The following is a 25149-nucleotide window of genomic DNA, read 5'->3' on the forward strand; positions in this document are numbered from 1 at the left end:
TGTTGTGTAGCCTACTATCTGCCTAACAGTATACTATAGTGAGTAGTAGATAGTGTATTAGAATGATATAGTTATTAGAAATGTTAAGGTATAGTATAGTTTGTCATGTGGTGATATGTAGGCTATATACTGTAGCTTACAGTATTCTGCATTATATAGTGGACTACTAAGACAAAAAAAGTACAAGAATGTTTGGTTACACTTTACTTGAAGGTATCTACATAAGAGTGACATGACACTGTCACGAACGTGTCATAAACATTATAAACAGTCATAAACGTTTATGACATAACGCTTCTTTTAGTAAGTGTCATTTGGTTTTGTCATGACAAGTTATGGTTATGGTTAGGGTTAGAGTTAGGGTTAGGGTCCATGTGTCATGGAAGTGTCATGTGTTCATGACAGTGTCATGTGTTCATGACAGTGTCATGTGTTCATGACAGTGTCATGTCACACTTATGTAGAGTAGATACCTTTAAGTAAAGTGTTTGCAAAGTTTCACTAAAACCACTGCTCTATTCAATTTTTGAAAATGTACTGGTAATTAAAAACTATTAATAATTGAATAGTCTACCAGAAATCTGATCTGTCACAGTATTAGCAATTTTTAGAATATCTTAACATCTCTTATATTTTTTTAATCTTTTTTCGTTCTTGTCTCAAAAGGACACTTTTACAAACTAGTCTGTGGTACAAATACAGATAACGTTACATGGTAAACGATCGTCAAAGGGGGAAACATTGCAGTAAAATATTCTTATTAATCTCTTACACGTGGCTTATACGTTTTGAATTGATATAGCAATAAGAAAACTCCATAATGAGAATACCTTAAAACTTCAAATTAAAAAGTAAGTTGTTTTTTTTCATTATATGTTTCCATTCATGTAATAACCACCACATGAAAAGAAATACGAGCACCCTGCCCTGCCTCCTGTCAGTTGTCTTCTCACCACTGTTACCACACGGTCGTATTTGACGGCGGGACCAACGCAGAACAGCAGCAGCAGCAGCAGCAGCAGCTATGGCTAAAAGTGATGGATGCGATTACTTTAGAAGAACCAGCCTCTTTTGGATTGTCTCCGTGACACTGGGGGTTGGATATTTCACTGTAAGTTCACTAAGCTATCAGCAATAACCTAAATAAAACAGAATACAAGTGTTTGACATAATTTCTCTGTTCACAATGCCACCGTGTTGTGTTGCGTAAAATGTCCTCCGGGTCGTGTATTCTTCTTCTTGTATGGTATTCTTCTGGAAATAAAAAAAAAACACTAAAGTTACTGTCGTGAACACCGGGTAATTTCTGTTTAAAATATTTTTTCTTATACAGCCTATTAACACTTACTATTTTGTAAAGATGTTATGTTGACAAAAGTAGCCTTCGAGGTCATTGCCAAGTCAATGTGTAATTGATAGCTAATCTTATCGGGATTCATTCAGTTCTCTGTAAGAGCCACAGGTCAAACTTTTGTCCAAAGTCCGTTGGACAAGTTAGCTGTCCAACGTAACAGCTAACGGTAACTCGAGCTGATGTTTGCCCCGATACCGTCCGTCGGTTGTCCTTTTTAAAGCAAGCAGTACGTGCCAAACTCCATTCAACATGTGATAACGTTAGTTCAATGCTCCCTTATTCTCTGGCAAATGGGACAGTAAAGCTAACGGCTAGTTAATAGATATTGGGGTTTCGTTGTAGGCAGCTAATGTAGTATCGCTAGTTCTTGGTCAATATAATGTTTGCCGAATTGACCAATAGACACAAAATGTTAGTAAAATGTAAATTGTAAAAAGAGTTGTTCTCCACTGTGCGTGGCAGAAATGTGCTATCATGCACCGTAACCTTTTAAAAAGGACTTCGATGTAACTTTCCATACAAATGGTCACATATCGCGGACAGGTCCATACATTTACTACCACTTGCCACGTACACAGACAGGGACCTTACTGTGGTGGTAAGACAATGATAAATGTACAAGTAGGTTAGGTCGGTCTTTAGGCGTGTGTCTGATATCCAAACCACAGCTGAACTGCAGCCTCTGGGCAGAGGGGCCCTTCCAACAATGTCCCTTTGTGTTTTCCATGCACCAGTCATAGTCCATGTGGACACATAGGTGACATGTCACAGGTGGACAGAGGAGGACAATAGCAGCATGCCACAATGCATAATGATGTCATTTAGATTTCACTGGGATTTGTAGTGAGTCTACGAGTTGTGTTTTTGTACTATATTTATTTGGTATGCTCTGTAATTTCTTTTTCATGTTCTTTTTTTCTTTGTGATATAGACGTGTAATTTGGCAAAAATGAAGCTTGTAAGTGTGGCTTCAAAACTCATGTCACTTTTGGTATGATACACAAATAAATGCATATAATGGGAGAAAATGTATAATAACAAGGTGCATTAAAGTTGTTTTTACTTAGTTTAAAATATCCGCAATTACACTGCTATATTCAGTGATATAATTGGGATAAATTATTATGATTGTGTAAATTGAGGAAAAAGTGACTGCTTTTGAAATCAATAACTGATCAAATGTTTGAATGGCAAAAAAATGGGATATAGTGTAAAAAAAGTAATTTCTCCCTAAACCCTATTCAAAATGTAATTTCTAAATGTAGAGGTTAACTGTTTTTAATCATATTTTTTATATAAAAATATGATTCTGACAGTAACCGAAAGAAAATATGGAGCCCCAATCAGAGCCTAAGACAAAACTAGAGGCTATACCATCACACCAAAAAAACTAACATGGTGCAGAACCGATTTCCCTCCAGAACTGTGTCAAATTTAATTTTAGTGTCACATCTCTCAACACGGCTGCACTTTGTGTACTGCGGTTACAGTAATGATTGCTGTAAAGAGCCATTCAAGAAGTTATGAAAAGACCATGTGACAGATTATGAAATAAGTTAAAGTTGGGTCATTCCCTCTTAAATCAGATAATCTTCATTTACTAGTAACTTTATGTTATATGACACCAGAAAATTAATTCTTCAAAATACTTTTGCTGAATTGTGAGGATTGCTGAGTTTTTTTGCCACTGGGACTACTGTTATTGTCAACCCTAACGTCTTAGTAGTGACACAGACATGTTTGGAACAGATCCAAATGATTGAAAGGCACAAGCAGATGTTATATTTTTCATTACTGGCTATTGAAAATGGGGGGGGAGGGCAAAATGGATGGTTTTGGGGCCCCAGACAGTCCCCAAAAATACATACAAATGGACGTTTCCATACTTCCGGCTTAAAATACAGTATGCCTGATGTTGTATGTTGTATGGCAAGCCAAGGTTGAAATTTGCGGCCATTTTGAGATGCCAAAATTAATCTGTCAATTTGGTAGGGGTCGAAACTGACAAATTTCCCAGTGACAAACAATGCTATTCAAAAAAAAAAAAAAAATTCAGCTAAATATATTTACAGAACTTGATTTTTTGGTGTCAGACAGGATAAACCTAAAGTTTAAACTAAATCTAAATTGTAAACAAAAACTTCTGATTTGACACGGAATAATAATAACAATAAATTTAATTTATATAGCGCTTTTCACAAACTCAAAGTCGCGGAATGAACCAGTAAGCTTTGAAAAGAAAAATGTTTTCAGTTACTCTCAAAATATACAGCATGTGTAGTTTGTATGGGATAATGTGGAACTACTCTATCTGTGTTTTTCAGTGCATCGTGTTTGCGCCAGAAAAAATTCCATTTGAGTCCTTTGGTCTGTTTGGCAGCTTCTGCAGACACCTTGTGGATAACTATGCTGGCATTATGTACACGGGGTAAGTGATTAGAAGGGAACAGTGTCCCTGCGGGCATGAGAAATATTCTTGTAGATTGCCTCCTTAAAGAAACACGCCGACTTATTGGGAATTTAGCTTATTCACCGTAACCCCCAGAGTTAGACAAGTCCATACATACCCTTCTCATCTCCGTGTGTGCTGTAATGCTGTCTGACGGCTCCAGCAGCATCAGGCCAGCACAGAACATGCAGGTGGATGGTTCCAGTAATCCTACTGCTCCGAATAAGTGACAAAATAACGCCAACATGTTCCTATTTCCATGTTGTGATTTATAGAGTCCCAGCGTGTACAAAAAACAACGTAACAATATGACACAGCCGTCTTCTAACTGTAAACAAACCGGGAACTATATTCTCAGGCGGAAGAATATAGTACTTGGGCGGAGTGATATGCTCGCAGCAAGCCTGTCTGAGAACTTTTAGAGTAGAGCTGTAATCGGGCCTTAAAAGTTAGGCCCGACAAGGCCCAAGCCCGACAGAATTCGGCCAGACAAGTACATTTTGATTGACAGCTTTTTAAAAAGCCTGAACCAATTACAGCCCAACATTATCCAAATGTGAGCACGCACACAGCTCTTTTGCCTTTTGTCAAGAATGAGTCATTTATAAAAAAAATTTTACATCGTTTATTCATGACTAACATAGGCTATCGGCCACTTGGAAGTTGGAACAAAAAAATAAAATAAGTCCTCCAGAGGCCAGCCTCCGTTTCACCTCCTCAGCATCCATTTTTGCGCCAGTCGAAACACATCACCTGACCGCTCATTTACCGCGCAACCCGGAGCGCAAGCCTGGCCCGAGCCCGTGTAAAATGATAGAAATTAAGGCAAAGATCTTAAGCTCTGCTTTAGAGGAAACACTGAAATTGAATGACACCTTCAGCTTTGACAGTTCTCCGATAAATGTGCTGAGATTTTGCCTCATTAGAATGAAAGGAAAGCACCAGAGCTGCATCAATGCCAATCAAATGATGTGCAAAGTACCCTCACAGGGCTAAAATAAACTGTTTAATCAACTTAGTGTCTCCCTCCCCCTTTTTTATTTACAGATCGTTCCCACCACTTCCACTGGTAGAGCACTCTGCTAATTAGTTGTTTAAGTCCCATGACTGCTGTAGCACCAGCAGAGTATTAAGACCACATTTAAAAGATCATGTTTTGTTGTTGTTTCAGTCATGGGACCTACAAGACAGCTGTTAAGCCTGAGTGCACCATTTAGTGTTTGCTGGTTTGATATTTGTTAAGTGGTTTATCTGTTTCTTCAGCTCTCAGTGATGCAGTGGCAGCTGGGTGAACTCAACTTTGCATTAGGAAAAAACAAAACGTACACAAAAACATGAATTAAGTTCTCAGACACTGAATTTAGAAGGCTGTAATTATTTATTGAGAAAAGGGAAGTATTAGACATTTCTTTCTGTTACAGGTGGTGGGCCGCCTTCGCTATCCATGTTTTTGAGGCTCTTGTTGCATTGAGGGTGTGCAGGTAAGAATGACAAGTAACTGATTGTCCACTAGATGGTGATGTTATCCCATTTTTACAAACTTGTTTTCCCTCAACTTCTGTTATGAAAGATTTCATTTTGATTTGATTGACTTTATTGTCCAACTCCAGTGGAAATTTGTCTTTGGCATCTCCCAAGTACATCAAAGGTTCATACAATACACACAATACACCATCAAAATGGCAATTCAAATCCTCTCCAAATGTGTTTAGAGCAATTTACCAAACAACCGTTGAACAAGCAGAACACAAACTTGAATATGAGAGCTAATCGGGCTGTACCGGACTCTCCTGGTGATTTATTTAAATATTAATATCACTTTTTTTAAAGTTTTTTGCTCAAGCATAATATCCATTTTGGTTTATCAAATTGTCAATTGTCAATTGTCGCTGGACGGTCTTAAAATAGCAAAGACACTTGTGTCAGGCTTTGCGCTGCGCCGGGTGTAACATGGGGCCCTATATGTTAGTTATGGCTCCCACGGGTCCTTGAAATCCCTCAAAGTTTGTGAATATGATGGAAGAATCAAGGCCTTAAAATGAAAATGGACAAATAGACATGGGTCATTGAAAGTGCTTGAATTTATATATTTTGTGTACGTTTTGTTAAAATTAAGGTATTAGTAAATAGGCTATATATTGTTTTGCTGTGCTGTGTTAGAGAAGGCGAGAGACCACGCAGTCGGCCATCACTGTAACAGTGTTCACGCATTCCGGCCTCTCACTCCTTTTAATTGTGTGTGAGCTTGTGTAAAGCCTGCTCATTCTCATTATGAAGATTCTCAGTAATTAACCATAATCCATGTCTCAAACTATGCCGCGTTGGGGCTTTTAAATTTGAGGGAAATGGGCCTGGAAAGTAATTGATAAGGCCTTGAATGTGATGTTTAAGAAGGTGTGAGAATCCGGGTCAATACAAATAAAAAAAAAAACCATCCAAAAGCTGCCTTTTCTTACTTCATGCTTCATTTTGTCATTAGGGACATTATTATTTTTAACAATGAATAGCCGTTTTTGAATGCCATTTGTCCAATTTTCATTGTGTATTGTTATCATATACTGTAGAGAGGAAATATAACCCAACACTTACCATAAGACTCTTTGAAACCCAACGTATATTATAAACACCTCAGATAAGCGTTTATGACCAGTGTTCCTCACACATGCTATTTTTTTTTTTCACTTATTGACCAATTTGTCTATTTGAGGTTTTTAAGGTTTTAGTGACCACTGATTCTAAATGAAGGGCCTTGGGGATGAGCAACCACGGCTAGAATTTGGACACAATGAAACCGCTCCTAGCTGGACTTGAGTTCATCGTTTGTTCCCTGTGCCCCTGCAGTAACAAAGGCATCACCAGCCCGGCTGCTCGCTGCCTGTGGTTCGTCCAGACCTTTCTGTTTGGCTTCGCCTCCCTCGGCATGCTCCTCAAGTACGACCCTGAGCGTCCCAAACAGCACTGACAAAGCGCACAAATACAACACTGCATAAGCTGAATCCAGAAAAATCAATCGCTTCCTTTGTGCCTCTTCTTCTTTTTCTTCTTCTTCTTCTTCCACTGTCTTTGTCTTTGATATGGAATCCCGCTGAGGGGCAAGTGGAGGAAGACATCTGAGGCTTTTGTGTTCTACTGGTTCTTTTAACATTAAAGTTTGAATCTTTTATCGACACACATTTTTTTTTCTTACTTAGTTTACACTACTTTCTGTTTGCTATGATGGACATACATTTCCATTTCATTCTTTAGATTTTCTATTCATAAACCATAGACTTTTTATTGATAATGATATTAACACGTTAATACGTTAATAATTAACATGAGTACATTTTTTTTAAAGGACCAGAGCTCTCAGTATCGGTCTGCCCCGGTGCTGAATATTTAGTGCAATACAAGGGGACTCTTAAAATGAAATGATTTTGTACTCTGATGATGTTTACATTCAGCCTGGGTGATGACTGTCGGATGGATATTTTCTCAGCTGCTGTAATGAAGACAGGTTGGCTGCAGATGGTACGCTGCAGTCGGCCCCAAAAGTTCCCCAGCATAAACATAAAGAGAGATGCTATGTGCTTTTCAAATTCACATTTGCCTTTCATATACTGAAGTGCTTTGAATTCAACTTTATAAACTACAGACTGGAAGTTCTTAATGTTAACGATGCAAAAATAAAGAGTGACTTACAAACTGCATTAAATGTGTTCCGATGCATCATTTTTACTCCTCTTAAAATCCTATATTTGAATGAATTTTACTGAAGAATTCACTCAAAACACATGTAAACAAAACAAAAAGATGAAATCAAAAGCTAAACGCTAATGTCAGAATGCAAACAGTTCACATGCTAACGTGCTGATGTTCAGCAGGTATAAGGTAGATAGATACTTGATTGATCCCCAAGGGGAAATTCAAGGTCCCAGTAGCTTAAATCGACACACACAACATACACATACATCATTAACTGGATAATAAAATGACAAATCTAAATGAATAATATGGACAATAAAAGAAAAGATACTAAATAAAAAAATCCCCTTGAATGTACAAAGGGATGTATAAGCATGAGACACTTGCAGTGACAGTGCTGTGATTCAGTATGCATGGTAAGGTGCTCTATGAGAGTGTGTCATGGTGTTAGTGCAAATAAGTCCAATAGTGCAAGGATAAAGTCTAGAGACCAGCATTAAATATGGACAATATAAGAGAATAATGTAGACATATTAACATAAAAACTATAGCAGTGCAAGGATAAAGTTTAAAAAAGACCACATTAAATATGGGCATTATAAGGGAATAAAGTAGACAGTAGAACAGACACAAATCATGTTTTCCATGTTCACTTCAATGTTTTAGTTTAGCATATTAGTATGCTAACATTTGCAACTTAGCTTTGGACACAAAGTACAGCTGAGGCAGTTTGTTATGTAGAACAGGTATTTGATCCAGATTAAAAGTTAAGGCATCAGCAAGGTGATTACAATTCACCCCGAGGGCAACATGAATAGGCTATGTGTACCTGATTGCATAGCAATCCATCCAGTAGTTAAAATACTTCAATCCAAACCACAAATGTCAACCACATGGTGTGGTCAGCATAGTCAGAGGATCACCTAAAACCTTTTCTCACACCCTTATCAGATGAACTCAGGTATACGTTCATGTGTTCCAATTTATTTGTATTATTTAAAAAAGAAATTGAATGATATTCAACACTATTTTGACAATATTTGTTGATACTAGGGCTGTGTATTGGCAAAAATCTGGCGATACGATATGTATCACGATACACGGGTCACTATTCCATATATTGCAATATATTTCGAATCTGTGCGTAAAGCGATATATTGGGATTTCAATTTTTTTATTATTTTTTCGTTTTAAACATTCAGAACAGACAAACACACTTGAACAAGAATAATCACCCACTCCAACCCCCCATTGGGATTTTTTTAAAGTATAATTTTAGAAAAACTAATATTTAAAAAAAGACACGATGTTCATTAAAGTCAAAGAAGTTTACTTTAGGTAACAATTGAGTACACAGAAAACAAACTGCCAGTTTGGGATGTTGGTTCACAGGTTCTTAGTGAGGTCATTTTGATATGCTAAAGTAAGCCAAAGTTCAGCCATAGCTACGTTGTTAGCTTCTAGCAAAAAAGTCAGGCACTGCTAGGCAAGGACAGTAGTGGTGTGTGTCAGCATAGCCATCTAGCAGTAGGGGGTTTAAACACAACATAAACGTGAACCACTGTCTTACATGAATATTTTTTAACGTTAAAAAATAATAATTTGAAAATCGATACAGTATTGCTAAATAAAATATCGCGATACTCAAGTGTATCGATTTTTTATTACACCCCTAGTTGATACAATTTTATATTTTTGTTATACAATTAAACTTCAATGTTTATGGTCAAGTCTGCATTTGTACTACTTGTGGCAATGTATAGGCATCTAGCTATTTAAACGATCAGTTACTTTTAGTTAGCTAACTATTTGAACTGTATATTATTTTGTACCTAGCATTTACAAATTAATTTTAGCTAACTGTTTAGACTTCTCTGCTCACGATTCTTAGTTCCAGGTGATTGTATACTAATGAAAACATAATTATGAATATTATATTCAATTTTTGTTTAGTTTTTTTTATTTCTAGTCATATAACAATTTATACATTCATGTGACATCCCTGCAGCATACATATCCCGATAGCCTAGGTTGTTCTTGTTGCAACCGCATAACAGGGTTGAGGTTACACAACATTGGCTTTTTTAGACCCTTTTTAGGGGGGCTCAAACTAAAAACTAAACAAAAATCAATTTTAGTGCTTCAAGTGAGAGTTTGCGAACTTGTCTGTTAGTGACAGAGGACAAACAATTACAGATTCAAAGGGTTTGAAACAGGTTTAATATCCTGTGTCGCTGTCACCAATGCTACGCACCTGTAACCCAGTCAAGGAAAGGGTTAACAGAAATGTAGCGTTGGCCATTTGGAGGTTATGGTGCCAGACTCCCGCCTTTGGCTGAGTCTGTATCTAATCTGTCAGAGGGAGAGCAGGAGTGCGGTTGTGAAGTTTAACGTCGGTAGTCCCCAGAGAAGAAGTTGGTAATTTCATGGTGCAGACTAGAACCCACATTGAAACGTAAGCAACTCAAATTGCTGAATGTTAGAACATTGTGTCAAATTGGTCGTTATTATTGTGACTTATAAAGTGTCAGGTATAGTTCCATCATAGTGTCAAAAAACGTTATCTGACGTTGTTCAGTAGCTAGTTTAGAGATTATCGGCTAATGAAATTACTGATTTAGCAGTTTTTGGTTTTTTTTGCATGGCGCTGTATCCGTCTCACATTCTCATTAGGGGTTGAGCCCCCCTAAAGGTCTGATCCTAGAATCGCCCCTGTTACACAAGGAATCCAGGCAAACCAAAGATTGGAAAAAAATGGCTTAGCCCTCAGAGCGTTAATGATATTTACACATCCACCAGACACAAAGTAACATTAACGTTTATTTGAAGTTGTGTTTCAAGCAGACTGACAAACCTGTTGTCCGAATGAGGCTGAACCAGTAGCACAGGGTCATGATGTCCTCTGCTTACGGACATAAGAGCATTAGCCCGTCTTAAACAGCCCAGTCTCCACTAGAGCTGTCTCTAGCCATTAATCTGGCCATTGGGCAGCATAAAAACAACTTCTGAATCCTTCCTCACTTTTACTTTTGAGAAATTACACCAACCAATAAGAGAAAGAAGTAGAGAAGATTTGAAAATATGTGTACATTTCGTTTCTCCCAAACATCAGAAAACCATCAGAACAAGTCATAGAATTAGTCCATTTTTATTTGGAGATCACTTAATTGGATTTAACTCTAGCATCTCAGACAGTATAAATACAGAAATATATACAACAGTTTAAAAACAACTTGGATTGAAAAATACCTATATTTTATGCTGGTGGTTTAGGGAGCTGTATAGTGTGTACTTACTTTAGAAAGAGAACACTATAAGCCTGTACTGTATCTACAGTGCATGATTCCTTGTCTGTGATTAAACTATTAGAACTATATTAATCTTCTGAATGCAGTCTAACCACATTACCATAATGACAAGGTGCCATGATTAAAGAACAATAGCAGCATAAGTAATAGAACTAATATGAATAGTATTCGCTACATAATCTCAAGGCTTTTCTGTATACACTTAGGTTAGCTTGTCTTAATGAGATTCCTATAACAGAGTTCCTTTCGTGTATATCATAGTAGTGTATGTTACAGGATGTGTGTGCACGTCATCTCACATTTTATGAATGTGTCATTTCGTCTTTTTTTTGGTGTGGTTTTCTTTTCTAGTGTTAATGTAGTTTGTGTTCATGTTGTTGTGATCACCGGTCCAACCAGCATATAGACGGGTAGCGCTCACTCAGCGTCTTGCGCAGATGATTGCTCTGTGTCTTATCCCTGGTTTCCACCACACACTCCACCTGTCGAAACACACACACACACACACAGTTAGCCCTTTGACATAACACACACTAGAATAAAGGAAGTGAGCGCGTCGCCGGTTAATTATGCAACACCTTTCACCTTTCGACACGGCTGGTGAATAAACAGTACGGTGTCAATTTATCAGTGCGACTGCAGAGGCTATCCTGAAGAACCAGGACACAATGAAACAAGATAGATTAAGGCAACTCTTCAAGAAGATTATTGAATTATGTTTCTTTGCAGCGGACTTCATCCCTGTCCAGTGACAGCTTTTTTTTCTCCATTTGTTTCAAGGTAAATACGATTTTATCTTATTTAAACGGTAAAATTGTTTTAAATATGATTAAGCCGTAATCGGTTTAAGATAGGAAAGAGGAGAGCAAAGGGGGCCGACATGCAGCAAAGGGCCACAGGTCAGATTCAAACCTGGGCCGCTGCCAAGGACTCAGCCTACATGGGGCGCACACTCTAATGGGTGAGCTAGAGGTCGCCCTGAGGTAGGGCTGGGCGATAGGGAGAAAATCAGATATCACAATATTCTTGACCAAATACCTGGATATCAATATTGCGGCGATATTCTAGGGTTGACAATTGGTGCTCTAACAAAATATCTTCACATTTCCATTTTAAATAAATAATCATCAGTAATGTGGACATAATGTCTAAGTGGGGGAAAAGGCAAATAATAAAACAGCTAGAACAGTCTGGTAAGTTCAGAAAAGTACATCGCTTTAGTGTAATGCAGCCTTTAAAACCAGGAAAAGACAACACTTATGTCATATCATGATATTATGATATCCAAAATCTAAGACGATAGCTAGTCTCATATCACAATATCGATATAATATCGATATATTGCCCAACCCTACCCTAAGGTAAATACGATTTTAAAGTGAGACTATGCAACTTTTGCTAAACAGCAGCCAATGCTAAAATGCTAATGCTAAAACTTCATGCATATGGTTCATATGGTGTCAAAATAATCAGAAAAATGAGTTTCTAACAGCAAGTAAAGTCGGAGAGGATTTTGGTAAAAACGACTCGTCGAGTTGGCGTCATAAAGCAGTCACATGGCGGGCGAACATAAATGTTGGGTTGATAGTCTTTTCTTTTTTTTTTATGAAATCACGTATTGAATATTAATCACAATTTGTATTATGGTATTAGATTGAAACCGTTAGTTGCTATCCACTTAGAGTGAACTACATTAGAACAGGTCAGTTAAAGCAATATTTTAGTGGTTTTAGGGGAATGTACTGGGACAAAATCACTAATAAAAAGCTTCATACTGGAAATAAATACTGGAAACAGCTGTCAACTTAATTAATTTAAATGCTCTGAGCTAGGGCTGCACGATATGACCTAAAATCAAAATCATGATTAATTGCACATTCTACCTCGATAACAAGAAATGAACGATAATTAATCACGTTGTAAATGTTTCCAGACGACGGACACTGCGTTTTTTTTTGTTGCTCAGTTGACTCGGACTCGGTGTTTGAGTTATCCTCTATTATGCTTTCCATTTGGCCGACTGGTCCGGGCGAAGTCCCGTGATTACACATGCGGTGGAATGTTTTTAAGGAGAAAGTAGGCCTATGAACAGGGATAAATTATCAAAATTATCGTCATGGGATAAGTATGTTGATAACAGCTTCAGAATTTTGATGTCAATACATTTTCGATTAATCGTCCAGCCCTACTCTGAGCAATACAACACTTGTTCTTTGAAGCGTCCATGTTTTTTCCACATTTTAGGCCCTATTAACGATCTGAAACGCCAGTATCAAACGCAAGTAGCTTTGTGGGCAGATCTCGGGCACTGTTGCTATTATACCGGCGGGATAAATGATTCTTGCGCCCAACGCAAATCTAAAATGGGTTGGTCTGAAGTAGCTACATTACTCATAGGTGTGGTTTAGGCGTAACGTGCAATAAACCAATCAGAGCGTTATCTCACATTCCCTTTAAAAGCAGATGCGCTTGTTCCATGGCAGATTGCTATTATAATGGAGGATTTGCTAGGCGCATGTTCTTAATACATCCATGGGCACACGCCAGGGGCGGTTCACAGCCGAGGAGAGCGATGTTTGCTATTGATTTTTCTTTTTGACAAAATGTAAATAAAGAAATGTCACAAAAACATACTTTCCGATGTTTTGGGCTCACTCTCACTGAATCACGAGGTTATGAATGCATGGTGATATTTTTGCAATGTAGTCTAACATTAGACCGAGATGACCTCACTATAGATGATGCAGCTCTTCTGCCTCTCCTCTCAATTGTGATTTCCATTTGCTCAGAGTATCATTAGGCTGCCTGTTCTGCCAATTATCCCAGCCCTTGTCACATGACCAATTAAACCATTAATGTTTCCATGATGACTATCCAAAATTCTGATACCATGGAACCAGCCCTGGCATTTTTTTTTAAAAGTTGCAGACTGAGTTTATAGGAAATGTGTATTGTATTCCGATATACAATTTGTTTAAAATGAAAGTGATGTTTTATTTAGCAGAATTACACAGTACATTATGTTCTATCCTATCCAATATTTCCTATATTTCTAAGCAGATTTTCTATGCTGCCCCCCCATCCCCCCAAAATCCTGGAATTACCCCTACCGCATACACATTCTACAAAAAACAGCATAGATATCTCTATATTTACCTTGATTTGTATTTTTGGCCCTCTGAGTCACACAATTTTGTCCTGCCAACTCAAAGCCATAAGTTCCAATGGAAATGACAGAAAAAGAAGAGTGGATTGAAGAGGAGGAGGGAAAAGAATGAGGTGAAGAAGCGAGATTAGTCGCCTACCTTTGCCTTGAAGAGGTCTGACTTGTCACTTTGTCTCCGATGGCAGACGTCCAACAACCTGGGAGGAAAAAGACAAAGAGAAAGCAAAGAATTAAGGGTAACATCAAGGGACATTAAACATTAAAACAGATTGGACCTTAGCATGAAGCGACTGAGGAAAAGATCTTTAAATGGACGGGTGTTGACCCTACCTGACGTCCTCTCTGGACAGGACGTCCAGCAGCTTAGCCATGTCTCCTGGCCATTCTCCCAGCTTCACAGAGAACTTACTGACCCGATCGTCCAGCACCAGGGCTCGGTCCACACACTGCCTCATCAGCTCCAGCTCCATGTTAGCGCTGCTCACCACTACAGCGACCCTAGAGCGCACACACACACACACACACACACACACACACACACACACACACACACACACACACACACACACACACACACACAACCACACACAGAGGAAGTCTTGTTTAATCTGCAGCCAAAGGGATTAGCTCTGCTGACATTGCTGTATTGCCAACATGTCAGCTTCTCAGGCATGAAGAAAAATGTCTCAGCTCTCACAGTTAGGACTATATTTAATATGATACAAAGGCTTTTACATAATAAAAAAAACCACACACACATGGTCTTTCTACTGTATAAACATGAAGAGGAGTGCTTTAGTTATGAAATATTCACCTATTAAAAGCAATACATGAATGCTGCTGTCTGTTCCTGACTTCTGTCAGAGCATTTCCCAAAAGGGCTCAGTCAGGTTCAATAATACTAACAAGTCTGACCCACTTTTTGCCTTTCAGTTCCGGTAGCTGTCCAGCCAAGATGGCAGCCAGTCCCATGGCTCCCTCTGTGTCAACAGTGGAGCGTTCAAACTCCTGAAACCGCAGCATCGCCACCAGAGAGTTCTCCTCACTGTGTTTGCAGAGGCAAAGAAAAAAAAAAAAAAAAAAGGGACAGCAGCCTTTCAATTAAATATATCACAATTAGTAAACAAGAGAGCATTCCCACAGTCCGTTACTGTTTGATGTGGGAAGATTTAGTCAAAATTTCAGCAGTCAAAAGATGGCTTATAACAGTGAAGCATAATCAGAATTTTATCAGGCCATATTTTTTACACACAAGATAGTAAAATCTTTCAAAGTGCTGTGGAGATGCGGTACCTGACAGTGATGACTTTATCTACAAATTTCTTTGCCAGCTGGAAGGTGTCAACACCCAGGGAGCGCTCCATAAGATCTGAGAAGAGACAGAAGATCAACATACGATCAGTTACTGCTGGAGAGAAATCACGAAGCCATATGTGCAGATACTAATGAAGTTCATGCAATGTTCATGTGACAGTTCTGTACTACATGTCTGGAACCAGAACCGACTAATAACTTTTGAACTGAGCTTACCTCCATAGAGTTTCTTATTGGGGTTGCTGTGCAGGTCTTTGATTGGACTGTCAGTTTTCAGAGATTGTAGCAGCAGAGGGAAACCTTCTGGTTCAACTCCCTGTTGGAGAAAGTCCATGTAGTTTCACCATACTACCACATTTATAAACAAGAGTCTACAGCCATGCTAGCCTCTGTGAGGCTACGTTAGGCACAATGATGCTAACCATTTCAATGCCAACACATTGATGTTTAGCAGGTACAGTATGTTTACCACGGTCTCCATTTTGGTGTAACATGTTAGCATGCTAACATTTGCTAATAAGCACCAAACACCAAGTACAGCTGAGGCTTTTAGATTTGCAGGTATTTTGGACAAAGTATTGTCAGTGTTGGACAAAATTACATTTTGACCTGATGGTGGCACTAGATGAAAAAGTAAAGGATCACCAAAGTTATTAAAAATTATCCTGAGGGGGACATGAATGTCTGTACCTGATTTCATAGCAATCCATCAAACGGTTGTTAAAGGTCCAGTGTGTGGGAGTTTCTCCCATCTAGCGTTGAGATCGTATATCGCAATCATCTCTCTCGCACCACGCAGTTCAAAGTACGTATTACAGCTACGGTAGCCTTCACGCTTCAAAAAGCCGGTCTCTTGCTCTTTTTAATATCCTTTTTCTTTTTCTGGGCGAAGAAGAAGACTCCTGTTCCTGAAATTTGGATTTTGAATATGTGTGGTCCTCCATGTTTACTTCTTCAAACTTGCTGGGCCCGGGAAGCTACGATACCCATTAGCAGCATTAGCAGCACCTGTGAGTTTATCATGTGACAGCGAAAACGTGAAAGGCGGAGCAGTATGTCCTGTATGTCCCTTACCGGCTAACCTATTTCAAGATGTGCGTCTACCCCAGTTCATGCAAATGCAAATGTCAAATTTCAAGCCAAAAGGAATACTTCGAATTGATGGTGGAGGTAAATATTCATGAAAAAGGACAAGTTTGTGAATGGGTAACACAGATTTTGATAATGAACAACTAAACACGTTACACCCTGGACCTTTAAGATATTTCAGTCCGGACCAAAGTGGTGGATCTCCCGACCAACCCACAAAAAAATGCAATCTATAGAGGCGCTAGTGTGGTTAAAAATATTATGTTTTAATCCCATAATTCATTATGCCTATTCTCCCTAATCTACATGTTCTCTTTTATGATACAAGCAGAATCCAGGACATTAAATGCAAGACCTGTTTTCTTCATATTCACCTAGAACATGTAATGCAGACATGTTGCTACTCAGGCAGACTTCATTTCAAAATAAAATTGCTCATGCTCAAGCATTCTGCCCACTGTAATTACATGCGCTACATCTTCGATCATGGATTTAATATAAGACTGTCTTCAATACTATACATTAATAAAATGTGAAGAAATTGTATGATTAATGTATGAAAACAGGACCATCTCGGCAGGTAGCCTAATCAGCCTCTGTGTTGCATTTTATAATGTTCACTACTGGGATAAACGTGACAGTGAACTTGACTGATTGCTTGCTCATACATAATAGGGCCATTTCTGTATGATTGAAAAAAAGCCTGTTGTGTTCTTCCAGTGTAAACAGAGCTAAAGCTGCCAGAGTTTCAGCTGTGGGCAGATAGTGGAACAAGGGAAACACTTTAAATACATTTATCTAGTTAGGACGGAAATCCAAATGGAATGGGGAAAAAAAAACACTTGGATCAACACTAGAGAGATGTAGGAGGAGACTCATCTTTGCAATAAGAAGTAGCCTAAGGGTGTATGGGAAATGTGACCTCATTTTAAGAAACAGCACTAAACACTGACGACGCAACTCATCCTATACATTATAGGTACTGTGGTTAAACAGATGTTTATAGACTCTAAAATCTCATTTCTGAGCGATTACTTACTATGACGAGAACTCGTGAGTTGAGGTGTTTGATGGCTGCAGCTGTGCCAGCCAGTAGACCATACTGTCCAGCTGCAGGAACAACCACTGCATCCAGTTTGGACACTTGCTCATAGATCTCCATGCCAACTGTGCCCATGCCTGCCAGATACGCTGCACTTTCATCTCTGGACATCAGAAAACAGAGAGAGAAGGAAAAAGAATGAATTAGGTGAAAATGATCAGCTGACTTCATAGGTGTCCTTTGTTATACCCTTCTAATCTTCGCCTCTCCAGTTGCTCTGCACTGTGCACAAAAATAGCAGACTTTGTTTCATCAGGTAAAAGAACATGTTTTCTTTATGTCAAAACTTGGCTCCTACATTACCCACAATGCAACTCAACTGCAGCCAGTTCAGCCAGAGATTAGGGTGTGTTAGGGTAGGCTGCTCCTGCTAGCCACAAGCAGAGATGAAGAGCGGGCTGCACTTCTTTCTAACTCCAGCCTACAAGATTTCTTTTCATTTTCAAACGCTGACTCGTGTGACATCATTTGAGGCAATGTATCTAATTTTGCTTTGTTTTCCACATGTGCTCTGGTACTCTCCAAGACCAGTTAACCAACTTTTAGGTTTAATATGGGTGGAGTTCCCCTTCCCAAACACACAAAATGCCTTCCACTGACCACTGCCTACAGTTTGCAGTAACTCTCCAGCTGTAATAACAGAACAGATATTCATGGCAGGAATTTTGATATGCGATAAAAGGTCTAAACCTTGTGTGACCAACTTGTTTCAGGTTGTGGCCAGTGTGTCGGTCTCACAATAAAGTGTGTCTTTAATACTGCAAGTGTTGCTGGAGTTTTTTGACCCTTTAAGACTCTACTTCCGCCATGCATCTCAAGGAAGTGTAACCTGACTCCGCCAGATGGATTGCTTCGCATTTGCTCGGCATTATCCATCTGGGAACTTTCCGTTGGAGAACTTTTGGGAAGGGGCGAAAATACTGGTTAGCTGATTGGATAAACTATCTGTCTATCACCACCTATGTTGATGATAGACGGGCCAAATCAACCAATCATATCAAACCAATGCTGTTTTTTGCCCTTCTTTCAATGAAGGAATACTTTCTAATTTGGATAAAACTTGCGCGATCGCTATGCTCATCTCATCCGTGGAATCTGCCATGTTGTCCAGACTAACAGTCGCTTCTCGTTGCGTCACACGTAAAAACCCGCCTCAAAACCAACGCTGATTGGTCGGTCGTTTGGCAAACGGCTCCAAATTTTCTCTATCTCAAGATGCCAGACTGATCTGAGAGTAGAAACCTGGAGCTCACGAGATCAGGACGGTCTCACGAGGCTAGGGGAAGTGAGCCTAGTCCAGAAACCCCCACTGAGATACTGTACATCAACCAATGTGTTCCTGAGCAAGATACTTAACCTCTAGTTGCTCCAGAGGCGTGCAACCTCTGATATATAGCCATTCTAAGTCGCTTTGGATAAAAGCGTCAGCTAAAGGACATGTAATGTAATGAAAATCACAGGTGTAATTAATAACATTAACAGCTATATATAGAGTCTGGTGCATACTGGCTCACTGGATTGGCTGGGAGCAGAGCCGTCGTTAGTTGAGAATGTCAACGCTACAGTGAAATGTTAGAGTAAGTGTGAGTGGGACTGACTCTTCCAGGTAGAGGTATCCGTTCTCTGTGGCCAGATGGCAGGCGTGGTCCTGGGAGTCGTGGCTGGTGCTGCCGTAGGAGATGACCATAGCGCCGTAGTCTCTGTAGATCCGGAGGCGAGGCGAGGAGCAGCATGACGGCATGATGACAAACACCGGGATCTTCAGCTCCACTGCATGGTGAGCCACGGCCATGGAGAAGTTACAGTCAGTAGCCACGATCACTCCCTTCCTCTGCTGCGCCTGGAGGGACGAAAACACACGCTGAGCATATATTCACATAATGAATATGTACACACAGCCGACATCAATAGATTTGGTGGAAGTCAATGAAGAATCCTCTACAGTGTATACTGAAATGTTCACTTCCAGTCAAAATGCTCTTTTACCGATATAAAGTAAATTAGTGAGCTTTAGAGGTACTGGTATGTGGATTTTGGTACCTTTGATCATATCCAGGCTAGCTATTTTCCCCTGATTCAAGTTGTTATGCTAAATTAAGCTAACCTTATATTTAACAGATATGAGAATTGTATCAATATTCTCATCTAAGTCTCCACCAGAAAGGGAATGCGCATATTTCCAAAAATGGCAAACTATTTCTTTTAAAAGGCTTCAGCGTAATACAAAATATTTCAGTGTGTAGGTTGATTTCTGGTTTTAAATGTGCCACATAAAGCAAATATACTGTATACTGTACACAACAAAACCATCATCAACTTGAAAACTTGCAACAAAATGACGTCTTCCATGTCATATTGCCTCTTTCCTAAGCCAGTGTTTCTCAAAACCTAGAACACAATACCCATAATCCCTGATGCTTCCTGTCACAAAGAAGATCTCTGTCTTCTCAATCCATCACCCCTTCTCCTCGCCAGAAACTTAAAATAGCCTACACCTAAGAAACCCAGAAGCAAAGCTCCAAGTCATACCGTTGACAATGATTGAAATTCAAAAGGGAAATCAGACTCAAATTTCTCATAAACGTACAGTATACGCCTGAAAAGGAACACATTACCAAGCCCCTGCCAATTAAAGCTGCACTCAGACTATTTTTAACCCTACATTTCAGTAATGGTCAGTTAACACGTGTGTCTGCACGAACACACACATAGTGAATCACCCTAGCTGTGACCTCACACACAGGAAGGGATCATCCTCTCTCTCTTTCTCTCTCTCTCTCTCTCTCTCTCTCTCTCTCTCTCTCTCTCACCTGTGTGAGGGAGGTGAGCAAGTAGAGGACTCCTCTCTCCTTCACAGAGCCTGTGTAGTGCAGGTGTTCCTTCTTCAGGTAGAGGTCCATCCCGTACTGTTTGGACAGTCTGGAGTACTGCACACACAAAAAAAGAAGCAGCATGTTACTGTAAGAGCAGCTCTATGTTTATCTTTATAAGTGATCTGAACTTTACAGTCGGTCAAAAACTATCACTTTCAATTATTCTACCCTGTGGCCAAGGAGTGTATATTTCTTGCAATGGCAAAATTAATTTAGCCTTGTTTGTTCATTTCTTTTAGTTCTTTACTTTTACACTGTTTCTGGGTTTCTGAGACATTTAAAAATGTTTGGACCCGCCACTTTCTTTCCCACCACATCACTTCAAACTACGTAAGGTCATGCTCTGCTAGCGTATACCGTGCAGGGTGTCTTCTGTATCACTGTCTGGATCCTGAAGGCCGCTGCGCTGATGTCCTCAAAGCGGAGAAACTGGACAAGAGGCCTGTGGACGTTCCGGAACTCGCTGAGGCGTCTGGTTTTGGGGGGGTCCATGAGCTTGATCTCAGGACCCCCCACCACCTTGGTGTCATAGACCTTCACATCCCCATTGAGAAGCTCCTCCTCACCAAAGTCCTTCAGCCGCTCCGGTTCAATGAGGGTGGCTCTGCCGCCCACAGTGCCGTTACTGACGGGGCCACATTTGTAAGAGCCGCCAGGCTGACTGGGGCCCAGACGCAACTCATCTCTGGGAAAGAAGACAACAGACAGACGATAAATTTCAAATAATTTGTGAAAACTGATGTGTACTTTAGCAAAAATGAATTAGGTGGATGCTAATTTGGGATTTACCCTACTCTACTTGATTAGAGTTTGTTTCAAAAGGCAACAACAACAGAAGTCTGACAAAATAATCGTAATGTAATCATCCAGGTAAGGAATGAGTCCTTACCCCAAGTGAAGGAGTTCAAGTACCTTGGGGTTTTGTTCGCGAGTGAGGGGACAATGGAGCGGGAGATTGGTCGGAGAATCGGCGCAGCGGGTGCGGTATTACATTCAATCTATCGCACCGTTGTGACGAAAAGAGATCTGAGCCAGAAGGCAAAGCTCTCGATCTACCGGTCAGTTTTCGTTCCTACCCTCACTTATGGTCATGAAGGCTGGGTCATGACCGAAAGAACGAGATCCAGGGTACAAGCGGCCGAAATGGGTTTCCTCAGGAGGGTGGCTGGCGTCTCCCTTAGAGATAGGGTGAGAAGCTCAGTCATCCGTGAGGAGCTCGGAGTAGAGCCGCTGCTCCTTTGCGTCGAAAGGAGCCAGTTGAGGTGGTTCGGGCATCTGGTGAGGATGCCCCCTGGGCGCCTCCCTAGGGAGGTGTTCCAGGCACGTCCAGCTGGGAGGAGGCCTCGGGGAAGACCCAGGACTAGGTGGATGGATTACATCTCCAACCTGGCCTGGGAACGCCTCGGGATCCCCCAGTCGCAGCTGGTTAATGTTGCTCGGGAAAGGGAAGTTTGGGGTCCCCTGCTGGAGCTGCTCCCCCCGCGACCCGACACCGGATAAGCGGACGAAGATGGATGGATGGATGTAATCATCGTAATTAATTAGATCCAGACAAGTTTCAAGGACCGAAGAAACCCGACTTTAGTTACTTCCTACCCAGTTTAATCTAGTCAATCATTTACAGATAAACTTCCAGAAATGTTATTCTCACTCAGAGAAATCTGGTGGGTAAAAGTGTACTGTATGATATACAAATATTTGCAGAAAAGAAAAACATTGAAACGGAAGTAGACCTTAGATAGGGCAGAGTGAAAGAGATCAAATCAACACAAGTTTGTTTTTAAACTTTCAAATTCGAGTCTCACTTGGATATGAACCACAATAGAAAGTAGGGATTTATATGTGTGGCCTCCAGCAAACAATATCAGTGAAAGTGAAAATCTTAGAAGACCACAGCAATCCCTTAAATCACCGCTTTCACCTACTGCCCTCAGGGCCAAGGTACAGAGTCCCATGTGCAAAAATCCTTTGTCCCTGTTGCCATAAAATATCGTAATCAGTAAGGACAGACACTTCTTGAAGCCTGCTTGCTACCTCAGGTTTATATACCTCACGCTTTATATGTATTTATTTCATCTTGAGTCATCGCCATCGAGTACATGGTTCTCCTAATGTAGCTTATATTGTGTGTAAATGTGTTTTGATGTGTCCTGGCTGACTGTGATATGATGTTTTTTTAATAGCAGATTTTGCACACAACCAAAGACAAATTTCTGCCTGTTGCATGCAAAAAGTAGACAATTAAGATTTTTTAATTATAGGTTCTAAACTCGTTCCTGAGAAAACGGTTTTTCGATGATAACATCTAGTGTCATCAGTATACAGTGTTAGAGCTGCAAGAACGTTGATTTTTTGAACTTGCATACCAAACATAACACATTGAGTCCAAAAAAAAAATATCCCATTAGACACTGAAACTGTAATTCAGAGCCAACAGTCCTATTAACATTTGAGCTTGGGTGTAAGTGACATTTTTGGATAATCCCTGAACTGATTCAATTGAAAATAAGCAGATCCTGGCATGAAGGTACCGTATGTGAATGTACCCCCACACACAATCCCCCCATTCCTCAGTCTAAGATGAATTGATTCACCTTTCATGCCAACCCAGCTTCCACTCACTGTGACGGATTACATCTAGAAGTCAATTAATGATTCATTGGCTCCTCTTTTTAGGGGACGCACAAACGATTAAAGTGTCAATTTAAGGCCGCAATGCAGGACAGTTTGATTTATAACAGCTCAGGAAATGGCCATCAAATATAATCACTGAATGACTCGGAGTGCCTTGGTAGCCGAGTGGTTACAGCATATTCCATATTGGCTTAAGGGCAGTGTTGGGGTGTAACGGAATACATGTAACGGCGTTACGTATTCAGAATACAAATTATGAGTAACTGTATTCCGTTACAGTTTCAATTTAAATAGTTGGTATTTAGAATACAGTTACATTGTTAAAATCAGTGGATTACATCACGATACTTCTCTGTTTCACGAGTTTATTCACTCTGAATAAATTAAGGCAACTTAATGCATTTTCCAGAAGCCCCGATATGAAATAGAAAAAAATTGCTATTTGCGTGATCAGTCACAATGGAGTCGGAACCGGCACGACAGACCCAGGGCAGCCATAAGTTTCTATCTTGGAAATTCAAACAGCATTTCACATTAAAGAACTAACAGGGAGAATGAAATACAGCTAACTGTGCCGTGCAGCCTCTGCTTGCCAGCAACCAACCTCCTTTCAGCTCCAAATTACTCCACCTCCAACCTGAAGAAGCATCTTAAAGTAAGTTATTTTTAGCCAATGGTAGTCGTCTGCTGTAGTTTTACTGGTCACCTTGCTATTTTAACATTGACGTGCGACTTTATATTCTCCTAGGTGCTGATTTACTAGCTCCAGAGCCGTTTAAAGACTGACTATCCCGTTTGACATGCTACGTTAGCTAAAATTAGCTTTGTGGTAGCTTAGACCGCGGTTAGATTTTTGTAGTAGGCTATGCAGTTCGGGACTACCAATACAATAATCAATATGCTTGTTCAGGTACACATTCAGCTAGTTGGAATAAAAAGAAGACACCATTATAGGCCTGTTTAGTAAGCTGGATGTGATAGCCGCATTCCTACACTTATAAAACACAATTCAATGTGGAAGTAATCCTGAAGTAATCCAAATATTCAGAATGTATTCAGAATGTAATTTGTGGGCGTGTATTCTGTATTCTGTAACGAAATACGTTTGGAAAGTATCCTTCCCAACACTGCTTAAGGGGTTCAAATCTGGCCTTGGGACCTTTGTTCCATGCCATACCCCTCTCTCTCTTCCCCATTCTTATTCTGTCCACTTTCAAATAGAGGTGCAAATGCCCCAAAAAAAAGAATTCGGAAAAAGTACAACTCATTTAAATAGTTTAATTTCCTCCTAAATATACTGACTCTACTTTCATTTCTCAAATGACATTGCACATTATAAACACAATAATGGGATAACACCATTTGCAGATTAACCCTCTCATTTAGCCACTAAAGCAGATCACAAATGGTTAATAGCTAAGTTTGAATAAGGTTGTGCAGCGGAGCCATGCCAGTTGTATCCAGATCTACAGTGTGAGCAAAAAGTTGTGTCTTAGTGTTTTTTTTTTTAACCTGCCAGATGAGTGGGGTTTGCTGCGCCATGAGAGTCCAGGTAGAGCTGAGTAACGTTGAAAAGAATCCAGTGATGAAAATGCTTCACGGTGAGCTTTTAGTGTGTTAACAAAGCAAGAGGCCACCAGGTGGAGCTGTTCTCCCAAACAACCATCTGAATCTGCCCGCACTCTGCAGAGAACATCCCAGTCTATTTATATCCCAATGATCCGTCATTAACAATACCGCAACCTTTCACCTCGTCCCCAGGGTCCATTACTGCCCTCTGTCCCATTTGTCAGTACACTTCAGTTAGTCAGGCGCAGTGTGCTCTTAACACGACTGTGAATTGAAACGAGGTTCCACCTGTGATTAGGGTGCTTCGGTTCACAAACAACATCAAAGAGGAAAAAGAGCAACACGCCAGCTAGTATCAAGCCTCAAAAAGCCTCCACAAAAGAGATGGTAAAAATAGCTTCTTTAAATTCAAATTGGTACAAAAAAATAAAAAAGTGAGGACAAAGCAGAAGGGAAGGAGACATTTCAGCCCACCAGGCTTTCATCATTGCAGCTTCTTAATGTCCTTTTAACGATGAATGCCCTAACTGGCTGCTGAGTTGCTTTCTTTTCCTACTGGAACAATGTTCACTTGAGAGGAGAAAATGTCTCCAAGCACTATATGATC

General features: G+C 40.0%; 2 protein-coding genes across 2 annotated transcripts; one reads left to right on the forward strand and one right to left on the reverse strand.

Annotated features, from left to right (window-relative positions):
* Positions 1-939: 939 nt before the first annotated feature.
* On the forward strand, positions 940-7492 carry tmem254 (transmembrane protein 254). Its single transcript, XM_028603700.1, has 4 exons — positions 940-1111; positions 3679-3782; positions 5225-5284; positions 6645-7492. The coding sequence occupies exons 1-4, from the start codon at positions 1025-1027 to the stop codon at positions 6763-6765; spliced, it is 372 nt and encodes a 123-aa protein (XP_028459501.1). The 5' UTR covers positions 940-1024; the 3' UTR covers positions 6766-7492.
* A 3187-nt stretch (positions 7493-10679) lies between these two features.
* LOC114572441 (L-threo-3-hydroxyaspartate ammonia-lyase) lies at positions 10680-24842 on the reverse strand. The gene is made up of 11 exons (XM_028604076.1): positions 24486-24842; positions 20697-21024; positions 20277-20393; positions 19065-19306; positions 17404-17569; positions 15492-15591; positions 15255-15330; positions 14881-15006; positions 14292-14459; positions 14101-14158; positions 10680-11277 (listed from the first exon to the last, which is right to left on the reverse strand). The coding sequence occupies exons 2-11, from the start codon at positions 20829-20831 to the stop codon at positions 11179-11181; spliced, it is 1287 nt and encodes a 428-aa protein (XP_028459877.1). The 5' UTR covers positions 20832-21024; positions 24486-24842; the 3' UTR covers positions 10680-11178.
* Positions 24843-25149: the final 307 nt, after the last annotated feature.

Source organism: Perca flavescens, chromosome 17 (genome assembly GCF_004354835.1).
Source record: "Perca flavescens isolate YP-PL-M2 chromosome 17, PFLA_1.0, whole genome shotgun sequence".
Classification (NCBI taxonomy): domain Eukaryota; kingdom Metazoa; phylum Chordata; class Actinopteri; order Perciformes; family Percidae; genus Perca; species Perca flavescens.

What these genes read in the sequence shown, in the direction of transcription:
- tmem254 (XM_028603700.1), top strand. Translation starts at nt 1,025, where the DNA reads ATGGCTAAAAGTGATGGATGCGATTACTTTAGAAGAACCAGCCTCTTT. An exon ending in GCTGGCATTATGTACACGGG is followed by an intron (nt 3,783 to 5,224) that starts GTAAGTGATTAG and finishes TTTCTGTTACAG; the next exon opens with GTGGTGGGCCGCCTTCGCTA. An exon ending in GTTGCATTGAGGGTGTGCAG is followed by an intron (nt 5,285 to 6,644) that starts GTAAGAATGACA and finishes GTGCCCCTGCAG; the next exon opens with TAACAAAGGCATCACCAGCC.
- LOC114572441 (XM_028604076.1), bottom strand. Translation starts at nt 20,831, where the DNA reads ATGGACCCCCCCAAAACCAGACGCCTCAGCGAGTTCCGGAACGTCCAC. An exon ending in TACAGAAGACACCCTGCACG is followed by an intron (nt 20,394 to 20,696) that starts GTATACGCTAGC and finishes TTGTGTGTGCAG; the next exon opens with TACTCCAGACTGTCCAAACA. An exon ending in TGCTCACCTCCCTCACACAG is followed by an intron (nt 19,307 to 20,276) that starts GTGAGAGAGAGA and finishes TCGTCCCTCCAG; the next exon opens with GCGCAGCAGAGGAAGGGAGT.